Source organism: Sinocyclocheilus grahami, unplaced genomic scaffold (genome assembly GCF_001515645.1).
Source record: "Sinocyclocheilus grahami isolate Dianchi unplaced genomic scaffold, SAMN03320097.WGS_v1.1 scaffold94.1, whole genome shotgun sequence".
Classification (NCBI taxonomy): Eukaryota; Metazoa; Chordata; class Actinopteri; order Cypriniformes; family Cyprinidae; genus Sinocyclocheilus; species Sinocyclocheilus grahami.
The window spans coordinates 2,415,173-2,427,681 of NW_015505273.1; the positions used below are offsets into that span (position 1 = coordinate 2,415,173).

A 12,509-nucleotide genomic window follows, 5' to 3' on the forward strand; every position below is an offset into this window, starting at 1 on the left:
TGGAAATCAGCATATTAGAAGGATTTCTGAAGGATCATGTGACACTGAAGACTGGAGTAATGATGCTGAAAATACATCTCTGCATCACAGAAATAAATTATATTTTAAAGTATATTATATTAGATAACAATTATTTTACAATTACATTAAAAATCATACTGATCCCAACATTTTATATATTATATATATATATATAATTAAAAATAGATCTCCTGCATCCCACACAGCATCACCTACAGCACAATTACACGTTCAGAGCAGACAAAACACATCGTGTCTATGGCCTCATTTACACCTGATATTAACAGCAGACACAAAATATAGTTGAAAATGTCTTGTGACATTTGGAGCTCAGAGATGCATTTGTACAGAAAAGGCCTTTGAATGTTATGAAGTGTAGTTTGTACCTCCAGCTCTTTGGCATCAAAGTATTGCAGGTACTGCTGCGGCAAGACCTCATTAAAGCCCTCGAGAAACGCCTGAGTCTGTTCCTCGACCCCTCTGGACAACCTCCACTCAGCAACCAACCTGCAAACACGTTTGATTTCACAATCACTCACTGACATTATGGCTAATATGGCAAATTTGTTTATTTTGGTACAAAATTCCTAATTGTTTTTAAAAAAAAACATGCTGAAGACACAAATGTAACACAAGAGACAAATAAGCAATACTTTGAACTCGCATTGAATTTTCATAAGATATTTTTACAGTCCTAGTAGCTAACTTTTTTGTAAATGTAAAAAAAATTATATAATATTTAAAATAGTTATATTATTATTCATATAACTATATATTGTATATATATGATACATCTAATATAATATTTTGAAATATAAAACACTGATATGGAGTCATGCGGGACACTTTTTATGATGGAAGGATGCACTTTATTGGACTTCTTTTGAACTATTGAAAAAAAAACACCAACTCAATATATATATATATACTGTATATATATATATATATATATATATATATATATATATATATATATATATATATAATTAAAAATATATATATTTCTAAATTAAAAATATTGTCTGTAATAAATCTGTATAAATGAGATTTCTTACCTGATATACTCCTCTTTATTGTCCTCTGTCACCTGAATGTTTCCTCCATCAGGCTTGAGTTCATGTGTGGTGACTTCTCCCAAAATGTCCTTATCCACCGAGAAAAACATCTCCAAGCCACATTCCTCTATATTATTATCCCTATAGAAAAACACTTTGTAGTTAGGACCAATTGGGATTCTTAATTTCCTAGTAATTCATATCCCGGATGACCACAATTTTAACCCCCAAGCCCTCACTATTATCTCTGTAACTCATTCAACTCCTTCTCACTCACTTGATCCAGATGAGCGAGTTGTAAAACTCTGGGTCGATGGACTCCAGGTCTTTCAGAGCCAGAGGTTTGTTCAGGATGCGCTTATAAAAAGGCAAAGAGAAGCCCGTGTCTATGAACTTCCCATGAAACAGAGCCTGTGTGAGAGAGAACGTACAAATAATATTCAGAAGCTTTCAATGCATTTCAAACTAAGATACTTCAGAGGTCAGTCGTACCATAGCGATGAACCGGCCAATGAACTTGAAGTATTTGAGGTGGTCAGGGTTGATGGAGGAGGCGGGGTTAATCTGCAGGCAGTAGTTGTCTTTGCCGGCGTACTCGAACAGACAGTACATGGGGTTCAAGACCTCGTGAGACAGCAGGAAGAACCATTCCCTATGACAGAAACACAACATTATTTTGTGTGTGTGTGTGTGTGCATATAGCAACTCAAGTCATCACTTCCTGTAAATAACGCAATATACCTGGCCACGCCTCCATAGTCAAGTCCCTCCTCCCCCGGGAAAATAATCCACAGTCTCCGTCTCAGATCTTGAGGATGGCAACTCATAATCTAAACAAATCAATTCACAAGCATTTCATTTCTTTATGCATGCCACATAATGACACAAGTAAATTAACTAGTCAAATACGTACAAAAAGTGTCGTTCACCTGCTGAAAGGAGTCCTCAAACAGTGTTTTGCGACTGACGTGGATCTTAAGGTGCTGAGGAATTGCTAGTTGCTTTGGTATCAAAAACATATTTTATTATAAATTAAATCACATGTGAAAATATTTGCTTTGGTACTATTTGTATAAGCCATTCCTTTTCAGAACTCTTTAAAGGACTCATCTCTAAAAAAGTCAATTAAATGCATTTATTTTTTCAACTGCTAATGCATACCGACAAAACAAAATCACTTTTTCATCACACCTAAATACAATTTTAGCATTATTTGGAATTAATTTGGTATAATTATTATAAGTAATTAATTATAATAATAATAATATGTATTAATTATTGTGTATTACTTATCAAACTTTTATTCTTAACTATTATGCTTATTAATTATAACATGAATTTAAAAATACATTTTTTAAACATGAATCTTCACTGACAGTAGCTCAAAAAGTTGAATTAACAACCATTAAAACGACTACATTTATTCTGTTGTTCAATCATTCTGTTGTGTTTTGCTGATTAAAATTTCAAACAATGAAAATGTAAACACTGACTCTAAACAAATTATTATTATTGTTATACTTTATTCTCAAATGATTAATGTTAACAACATCAGCATTGGTGACTAGGAGTATAGTGTGTATTAGTGTGTAGATTTCAATTTCTGCAAAGTCTAATCTAATTGTCATACTCTTCGAATTTCATATTAAGAAATTCTTTTAACCCAAAAAGCAAAGTATGCTCCCTTCGAACTGGTTTTCTTTAAAATACAAATCTTTGTAATCCCAGGCTATCTGTAATCAGAAGCACATTTATAACTGAAATATAATTTAATTTCATTCACATGTGTTTCATAAACATAGTCCTTTATGGATTACAATCCGCCATCAAAATTATATTTAATTTAATTGTTCCAGCTGCTGTGAGAAAAGGCTATAAACGATCGGCCACCTGCAGGATCCTCACGTGCGATAGCCTAGTAGCCGGGACAACTTCTTTATGTTTACAGACGTGATGTAATGACGCGGTGCCATGCTCGAATTTCCCGCGAAAACCTACCCGTACCACTCAAATTAAAAACATTATTATAAGCTAACCGTAGTGAATCGTGCTAAAGTAAGGCAATAGTTTTGAACACTGGCTGGTTATGTACTTGCTCAAATATTGATTTCGGATCATTTTTAACCAAAAAAAGTTACGGACTGCAGCTTTAACTAAAGCAGAAATAAAATAAATTGTAAATATTAGATGAAAAACTGAACAAAAATGAGAATGCTGCTTTGGCAAGCAACAAAAAATTACTAACTGGAAATAAATTAAAACTAAATCAGAAAAAAAATAATAATAATAATAAAAAAAACTGATAAAATTACTAAACTTAACAAATTAAAAATAATTAAAACTATGAACTAAAAGAAATCTAGAATATGAATAAAGTTATAATGTCGGCTTGTGATCGTGTCGCACCCTTGTGTTCGAGGGTCTTCCCATTGTGTGGATCTTGTAGGATGGTGAACAAAATACATCCTCCTATTACTGTCAGTCCGTTTCTCTGTGTGCCAAACAAACAGACACACTCACTAACACACACACACACACACACACACACTAAGGCAGCACGAGCTGCTCTATTACGAGGGTAAAATGTGATTTCCTCTTTCTGCCGCATAAAAATGAAAGAGCGGTGACTCACCCCATCCCGGCGGCAGAGGACCCAGAGGGTCAAACTCTTTATTAGCTGTAGGCGCAAGCTGTTCCTGCAGCTGAAGAGATGAGCAGCTCGGGTTATAGAGGAAATCCTGACGTCCTTTCATTTCAAATCATTTGAAAAAGAGTCTAACCGGCAGACTGTACTTTCTCTTTTACGCATTTACTCACCCCATAGATGAATCTCTGGTTGAAGCGCTGCATGGCTCCCTGCAGCTGACTGCGCTGGTTCTGCCACTCCTCGTAGTTCCGGACCGACTCGAGTGTAGGTCTTTGCCATGTGGTGGTTCGGATTATATGATCCACATAGTACACACGGCCCATCGGGTCCAAACGACGCTCCCAGCTACCACAAAACACACACAAGGTTCTCCAAACAACTGCTCATCAAGGACACTTTTACATCTGACCTTGGGTTTTGTTCACTGGCAATTTTTACACTTACAACATATTTTTAAATAATCATAACAATAACACAATATTTTATCATTATTACTATTATTATTTAAAAATTAACAATGATAATTTCTGATGATGACAACAACAAAAATGATTATTATGTTTTTATTTAAATATAAGTATAACTCTTTAGCATTTATTTTTCATACAAAATTGAGCTAAAAGGCCAGAGGTCACAGGTCAGAAAAAAAAATTGTAATAAATGTATCATTGATATTAATATTATTGTTTAAAATTATAATTTTTATGATGATTGCTGATAACAAAAACAACAATAATTATTATTATTTTAAACAAAATTATTATTATTATAATTTTTACTATTATTGATTTTATTATAAATATTATTATTATTTAAATATAACATTATCTTTCAAATACATAAAATTAAGGTCACAGGTCAGAAAATAAGAAAATCTTTAGAAAGCATAAAAACAATCAAAAGCATGACATTTAAAAGATCGTCAATAAAAATACAATGACTAAACTGGCTTAAAATATACTAATCGAAAGGCAGTTTAAATGCTATGTCATCAGATGCTCTATTAAAATGAATGTTTGGGAACTTGTCTTATTTCAGTAGGTAAAGTGGCATAATGACTAAAAGAGGTGAGCTTTAACTGACATCTTATGTTTTACATAAAAGCATTTATTTAGGTTATTTAATTTGTATACTTTAGCCTCACTCTTTGTAATCGATATGCAATTTAAATATCTATTAGCAACAAAGTGACAAATCTGTAAAACTGAGAAACAGCATGGTTACCCTGGCGGAAGTGGTTCTGGTCTTTCCCATGTGGTTCTTTTTTCAATGTGATCCACGTAGTAAACGCGGTCGTTCTGATCCACTCTCTGCTCCCAGCTACACACACACACCAATAAATGAAAAAGAAAACATATCAGACTAAATCCATACAGGCTTATTATAATAAAATGACTTTATTTTCATCCATTCATTCTGACATGCAGCAGGAGCATCTGCTGTTATTAAAGGCTCCATGTGGCATATAGCTAGTAAATTAGAAGATTCACTGTAATTGTATGACGTACCCAGGAGGAAGAAGGCCGTTACTGATCAGTGAAGCTCTGGGTGGCGTTGGACTGGCCCTGGGAGCCTGATTTGACCCTGAGCCTGACCCCTGACTCTCGGTTTCTCCGTTCACACACACCCGTGGAGATGTTTCCGGGCTGGGAGCGCTGCTGCCGTGAGTGGGAGTCGAGCCTGCAGAGGACGCTAAAAAAACAATGCAGTGAATACAGTGGGTACGGAAAGTATTCAGACCCCCTTACATTTTTCACTCTTTGTTATATTGCAGCCATTTGCTAAAATCATTTAAGTTAATTTTTTTCCTCAATGTACACACAGCACCCCATATTGACAGAAAAACACAGAATTGTTGACATTTTTGCAGATTTATAAAAATAAAATAAAACTGAAATATCACATGGTCCTAAGTATTCAGACCCTTTGCTCAGTATTTAGTAGAAGCACCCTTTTGATCTAATACAGCCATGAGTCTTTTTGGGAAAGATGCAACAAGTTTTTCACACCTGGATTTGGGGATCCTCTGCCATTCCTCCTTGCAGATCCTCTCCAGTTCGGTCAGGTTGGATGGTAAACGTTGGTGGACAGCCATTTTTAGGTCTCTCCAGAGATGCTCAATTGGGTTTAAGTCAGGGCTCTGGCTGGCCATTCAAGAACAGTCACAGAGCTGTTGTGAAGCCACTCCTTCTGTGTGTACATTAATGAGGAAAAAAAATTAACTTAAATGATTTTAGCAAATGGCTGCAATATAACAAAGAGTGAAAAATTTAAGGGGGTCTGAATACTTTCCGTACCCACTGTAGCTAGGGAACTTCAACTTAGAGCCACGTAATCTAAACAAAGTGCTATTAAAGGGATAGTTCACCCAAAAAATTAAATGTGATGTTTATCTGCTTACCCCCAGGGCATCCAAGACGTAGGTGACTTTGTTTCTTCAGTAGAACACAAACGGAGATTTTTAACTCAAACCGTTGCAGTCTGTCAGTCATATAATGTAAGTGGATGGGAATCACGGCTTTGAGAGTCAAAAAAACATACACAAACAAAACCAAATTAAACCCTGTGGCTCGTGACAATACATTGATGTGTAAAGACACGAAACGATCGGCCTGTGCAAGAAACTGAACAGTATTTATATCGTTTTTACCACTGACACTCCTAATTGAGATTGTAGATAGTGTGTCAATGGTCCATTTGAGAGATAGGTGGCGGTAATGCACTTATAAGTCTGCGATCTGCCGTAAAGCAAGAAGAAGAAGATGCGTCACGCCCCGGCTGTCGAGGACGCGCTCAGGACAGTTCAGACATTGCGGTGAATCAGAGGTAAAAAACGTTATAAATACTGTTCAGTTTCTTGCACAGACCGATCATTTCGTGTCTTTACACATCAATGTATCGTCACGAGCCGCAGGGTTTAATTTGGTTTTGCTTGTGTATGTTTTTTTTTGACTCTCAAAGCCGTGATTTCCATTCACTTCCATTATATGACTGACAGACTGCAACGGTTTGAGTTAAAAATCTTCGTTTGTGTGCTACTGAAGAGACAAAGTCACCTACATCTTGGATACCCTGGGGTTAAGCAGATAAACATCACATTTTCATTTTTGGGTGAACTATCCCTTTAAGATTCAGGATGTGACTCCTTTGAAAATGTTCCCTACCTGTGGAGGAAGTAGGTTTATGTGGCCGCTGGGGTCGAGATGGGTGGGGTGGTCTCAGAGCCCCTGCTGATGGAGAGGCAGACCCCGGACGTCCCACTGCATGACCATTGGGCAGCACCGCTTCATCAGCGATGGCACTGGATGGGGAAGAATCTCGACTAGACCAACAACAAACAGACACAAATGTCAACATTCAATAGGTGCAAAGACTGAGGTTTAGTCAGATACTTAAAGCAGGTTCAACTTATACAATAGCTGTTTAACATCAATAGGCATCAGTCATAATATAAAGGAAATGTGCTGGTCTGAAAAAGTCTGGAACATTCCTGTTGAATTTGCATGACATATAAGCTTTATTGCATAAGTCAACTGCTAAATACAAATATTAATATATATATATATATATATATATATATATATATATATATATATATATATATATATATATATATATATATATATATATTTAAAATGAGTATTTTAACATCTAAAATATTCCTGTTTTATGTGTTCAATAATTTGGCCATAATTTGTTATACATGTTATTAAAACTGAAATAAACTGAAATACAAAATAACTGAAAGTAAATATAAATATTAAAAATAAATAACCTTTTTAACAGTCATTATCTAGAACACTCTAGTTTTATGTGCATGGCACAGAAGTTTTATATTGCATAATTTAACTGCTAATATTCAATAATGGCAGCTGACTGAAATAAGTACTAAAATAACTGAAACTAAATATGAAATTAAATTAAATTAAATTAAATAAAAGCTCAAAAGAAATATAAAAAAAATACATAATTTTTCAACATCTAGAACATTCCTGTGTTATGTGCATAATATAGTTTTATATTCCATAATTCATCTGCTAACATTCAATAATCTGACCATCATTTTTTGCATCTTATTTAAAACTAATTTAACAGAATTAAACAGAAAATAAAAATAAATTTAAGCTGAATAGAAATATATTTTTTGACATCTAGCTCACTCCTGTTTTATGTGCATGACAAATGTTTTATATTCCACAATTTAACTTCTAACATATGGCAACAAATATGTTGAAATAATACAATTAAACTGAAATAAAAATATATTTTAAATTCCACAATTCAGCTATGCATCTTATTTAAACCAATGAGAATATACAAGAGAAGATACACCACAGAAGGAAGAAAAAAAAAATCACTCTACTTTTATGTATCAATAAATGGTGTATTACGAGCCATAAAACGCTTAGTGCACCGAGCGAGCAGTCAAGATATTTCCCTGGAGTACTAATTTCACCAAGAATTCAAACAAAAGCAAAAAAGCTATAAGCACATAACGTGGTACTATTCTTTCAGAAATAGCACAGTAAAGCATAGTAATCTTTATTTTACCTTCCTGCTACATCCCCGTTCAGTTTGGATTCTCCATTTACAACAGCATCTGTGACAGAAGAGAAACATTACACAACTTCACGTGTGGGAAGTCTATATTTTAAACAGCAAAGAATCGAGATCTCTCAGCTGTTGTTGAAAACAAGCCGAGTGTGTTTTGTAGGGATAAAGAAGGTCTCAACTGTGCTCTTGTTCCTCAGAAGCAAAAGTCTCGGGATCCACCTGCAGTCCATCCAGACACACTGAGAGATCTCCAACCACCTCCGAGCGCTCTCGGTCTGAACTCAACTGCAGCGTCTGCACCACCTCACAGACTGAGACACACACAACATAACACTGCTTACAGAACTGAAAAATTCATATTAATAGCCTGTAGAAGCAGCATTCTGATTGATCAATGAATTCTTGAACATCATTTTGTTTCAGAACATTGAAGAAGATTACTGAGTTATGAATTGATTCAAAAGATTTATTGAAAAAACTGACTCACAAGAATGATTTGCTCACATATCAGACATCATTATGGCTTGCGAGCTTGTTTTTAACAAGAATAGCAATATAAAGCTGATTAAATAAATGTAAACTTTTAAAGCATATTCATAGTCATATACAGCATATGTGTGACCCTGGACCACAAAACCAGTCATAAGGATACATTTTTTGAAATTAAGATGTATACATGTATACAATAAATAAGTCATATTAATAGCCTGTAGAAGCAGCATTCTGATTGATCAATGAATTCTTGAACATCATTTTGTTTCAGAACATTGAAGAAGATTACTGAGTTATGAATTGATTCAAAAGATTTATTGAAAAAACTGACTCACAAGAATGATTTGCTCACATATCAGACATCATTATGGCTTGCGAGCTTGTTTTTAACAAGAATAGCAATATAAAGCTGATTAAATAAATGTAAACTTTTAAAGCATATTCATAGTCATATACAGCATATGTGTGACCCTGGACCACAAAACCAGTGATAAGGATACATTTTTTGAAATTAAGATGTATACATGTATACAATAAATAAGCTTTCCATTGATGTAAGGTTTGTTAGGATAGGACGATATTTGGCCGAGATACAACTATTTGAAAATCTGGAATCTGAGGGTGCAAAAAAATCTAAATATTGAGAAAATCACCTTTAACGTTGCATATTACAATGCACCTTTAAATGCATATTACTAATCAAAAATTAAGTTTTGATATATTTACAGTAGGAAACTTACAAAATATCTTCATGGAACATGATCTTTACTTAATATCCTAATGATTTTTGCCAAAAAAGAAAAATCTGTAATTGTGACCCATACAATGTATTGTTGGCTATTGCTACAAATATACCCCAGCGACTCAACACTGCTTTTGTGCTCCAGGGACACATATCCTCGACTTGATTGCACAGACACTATATAAACTGAACTGAGCTGGATGATCACTGAATTAAATGATGAACTGCCTTTAACTGAAAATTGAGTGTTTACTATTGTCATCTTGCATTATTGACACACTATTTTCCTAATTGATGCTGTACAGTTGCTTTGACATAATCTGTATTGTTATAAATAGAGGTGACTTGACATAGAAGCTGATCTAAATTGGCTTCACTGGGTAAACAAGCTCACAGTGACACTTCAGGTCACAGGAAAAGGAAATGGTAACCTGGTTGTGGGCTACTCAACGCCCTCAGGTTGTATTCACTCAATCTGCAGTTCTGTAATTCACATTAGCTGCGAATGGTCACATGATTCCCATGTGGCCAAAGTATCTGAAAAGACTCTTTGTTTGGTACTATGAGTCAGTTCACCTGCCTTTCTCTATTACAAAGAGGCAATAAAGCACAAAAACACTCTAACACACACTATAGAGACCTGACTCTGATTAATGAGATTCACACAAGTGGAGAATATGGAAACTCACTCTTCATATTGTTGGCTTTTAAGGTCTCGCTGACCTCCAGAGCGGCCATGCCAAGCAAAATGTCAGATTTAAGTGTCTGGTGACTCCAAACCCGGAAAATTAACTTGCTGAAAGGGGTGACGATCCTACACGGAATATGATCAACAGAGCAGCGTTGTTAAAATGACCATTTTACGTAACTGAAATGAAGCTGAAATAAAATCTAAATATTAAAAAACAGTAATAAAAAAATGTGACATTTTGCCTCAAATTTAAGTTGAAATACTAAAATTACTAAAATAAAATAAAAATAAAGCTAAAACAAAATATTAAAAATATAAACGACAAAAACACAAAACATAATTATTATTAATGCTGAAAATATAAAACAAAACTGAAAATATAAAAATAAAAGCTCATTCAAAACTGCAAAAAAAAATCATTACACTTTAATATTGTATTTATCAGAATAACATTAATTTTTAGTCTAGAGAAAGAATATGAAAATAATAAATATTGATCCTACATTTGCTCTGTAACTCAAAAATATTTTTTTAAATATGTAAAAATGTAAAATACATACGAAAAAATTATTTTAGTATGCATTTCATTCTTACACAGTGAGAGACTGTTTCCATTTGGGACTGTGAGTGTTGGTGCAACTCACTCTTCATATTGTTGGCTTTTAAGGTCTCGCTGACCTCCAGAGCGGCCATGCCAAGCAAAATGTCAGATTTAAGTGTCTGGTGACTCCAAACCCGGAAAATTAACTTGCTGAAAGGGGTGACGATCCTACACGGAATATGATCAACAGAGCAGCGTTGTTAAAATGACCATTTTACGTAACTGAAATGAAGCTGAAATAAAATCTAAATATTAAAAAACAGTAATAAAAAAATGTGACATTTTGCCTCAAATTTAAGTTGAAATACTAAAATTACTAAAAAAAAATAAAAAAGCTATAAAAATATTATAAAAATAATATAAATGACAAAACAAAACATAATATAAATATATTATAGAATATAAATATTATATTAAAAACAAATAGAAATATTGCATTAAATATAAGTTGAAATACTAAAATTACTAAAATAAAATAAAAATAAAGCTAAAACAAAATATTAAAAATATAAACGACAAAAACACAAAACATAATTATTATTAATGCTGAAAATATAAAACAAAACTGAAAATATAAAAATAAAAGCTCATTCAAAACTGCAAAAAAAAATCATTACACTTTAATATTGTATTTATCAGAATAACATTAATTTTTAGTCTAGAGAAAGAATATGAAAATAATAAATATTGATCCTACATTTGCTCTGTAACTCAAAAATGTTTTTTAAATATGTAAAAATGTAAAATACATATGAAAAAATTATTTTAGTATGCATTTCATTCTTACACAGTGAGAGACTGTTTCCATTTGGGACTGTGAGTGTTGGTGCACTTCTCCGTCTTCTTGGACTGGCCGTCCACACACACCTCAACATAAGGACTGGGCCCAAACCAATTCTTCTTATTGTCCCGCAGCTTAGCGGACAGAACTGATAAAAGACGACAACTATAATCACAGATCTATTAAAAGTATTAATCTGTTGACATGACAACAAAATCTTGGGGCTACATTGCAACGAGTGCAAACAAAAATAGTCAACACATGCAAAAACATAAAATAGAGATTATCAGCTCACCTGTTATCTGAAGTTGGGCCTTCATTGTGCAGCCATTAAAACAGTTGTGGATCAAATCTAAAACACACAAATAAGCATATAGATCAATATTAATTCTGTTAAATCTCATCATCACAAAAACTCATGAGCTGAGATAGAAGTAAATAGTGGAAAAAGGTGGAACATTCACGAGCAAAAAAGGATATAATGTCATGTTAACTAAGCCAACAAAACCCACTGTCTTACATGCTTTTACTGGCTGATCTGTCACCAAATGCAATGCATATCGACACATCTGATCCCAGATCAGTGCTGGTGTGAGAAGCACATCCTCATTCCGTCTGTAACAGCTAATCTCACAACAGAAGTCTCGAGTAATCCTTGGTAGATTACAGATGATGTAATTCTAAGAGACTTCCAGGGCTCTCAGTCACTACAGGAATCAGTCTGTCTACTGAGAGAAAGTGCTGATAAACACACACACAGAGCCCAATGGCATTCCACTGATGAACCAAAGAGAACAAACAGAGCTTATAATCAATTATGATTGGGACAGACTGTAAATGTCAACAAGAAATGCTGGTTGTAAATCATTTTACTTCTTCAAGTCAGGCATTTCATCAACAAACAATAGGATTTGTACTTGCTCTG

General features: G+C 34.0%; 1 protein-coding gene across 1 annotated transcript in view; it reads right to left on the bottom strand.

Annotated features, from left to right (window-relative positions):
* Nucleotides 1-12,283, bottom strand: part of LOC107587635 (E3 ubiquitin-protein ligase Itchy-like) — a 30,709-nt gene extending 18,426 nt beyond the window's left edge. The window contains exons 1-18 of the mRNA XM_016275483.1: nt 12,105-12,283; nt 11,880-11,936; nt 11,591-11,732; nt 10,847-10,971; nt 8,457-8,588; nt 8,275-8,323; nt 6,888-7,045; nt 5,232-5,415; nt 4,948-5,043; nt 3,894-4,068; nt 3,709-3,778; nt 3,466-3,567; nt 2,006-2,091; nt 1,818-1,906; nt 1,569-1,728; nt 1,354-1,487; nt 1,077-1,217; nt 408-528 (exon numbers count right to left, since the gene is read on the bottom strand). Coding sequence (XP_016130969.1) covers nt 408-528; nt 1,077-1,217; nt 1,354-1,487; nt 1,569-1,728; nt 1,818-1,906; nt 2,006-2,091; nt 3,466-3,567; nt 3,709-3,778; nt 3,894-4,068; nt 4,948-5,043; nt 5,232-5,415; nt 6,888-7,045; nt 8,275-8,323; nt 8,457-8,588; nt 10,847-10,971; nt 11,591-11,732; nt 11,880-11,936; nt 12,105-12,153 — 2,070 coding nt within the window. The 5' untranslated portion in view covers nt 12,154-12,283. The remainder of the gene's footprint in view (nt 1-407; nt 529-1,076; nt 1,218-1,353; nt 1,488-1,568; nt 1,729-1,817; nt 1,907-2,005; nt 2,092-3,465; nt 3,568-3,708; nt 3,779-3,893; nt 4,069-4,947; nt 5,044-5,231; nt 5,416-6,887; nt 7,046-8,274; nt 8,324-8,456; nt 8,589-10,846; nt 10,972-11,590; nt 11,733-11,879; nt 11,937-12,104) is intronic.
* Between the last annotated feature and the right edge of the window lie 226 nt (nt 12,284-12,509).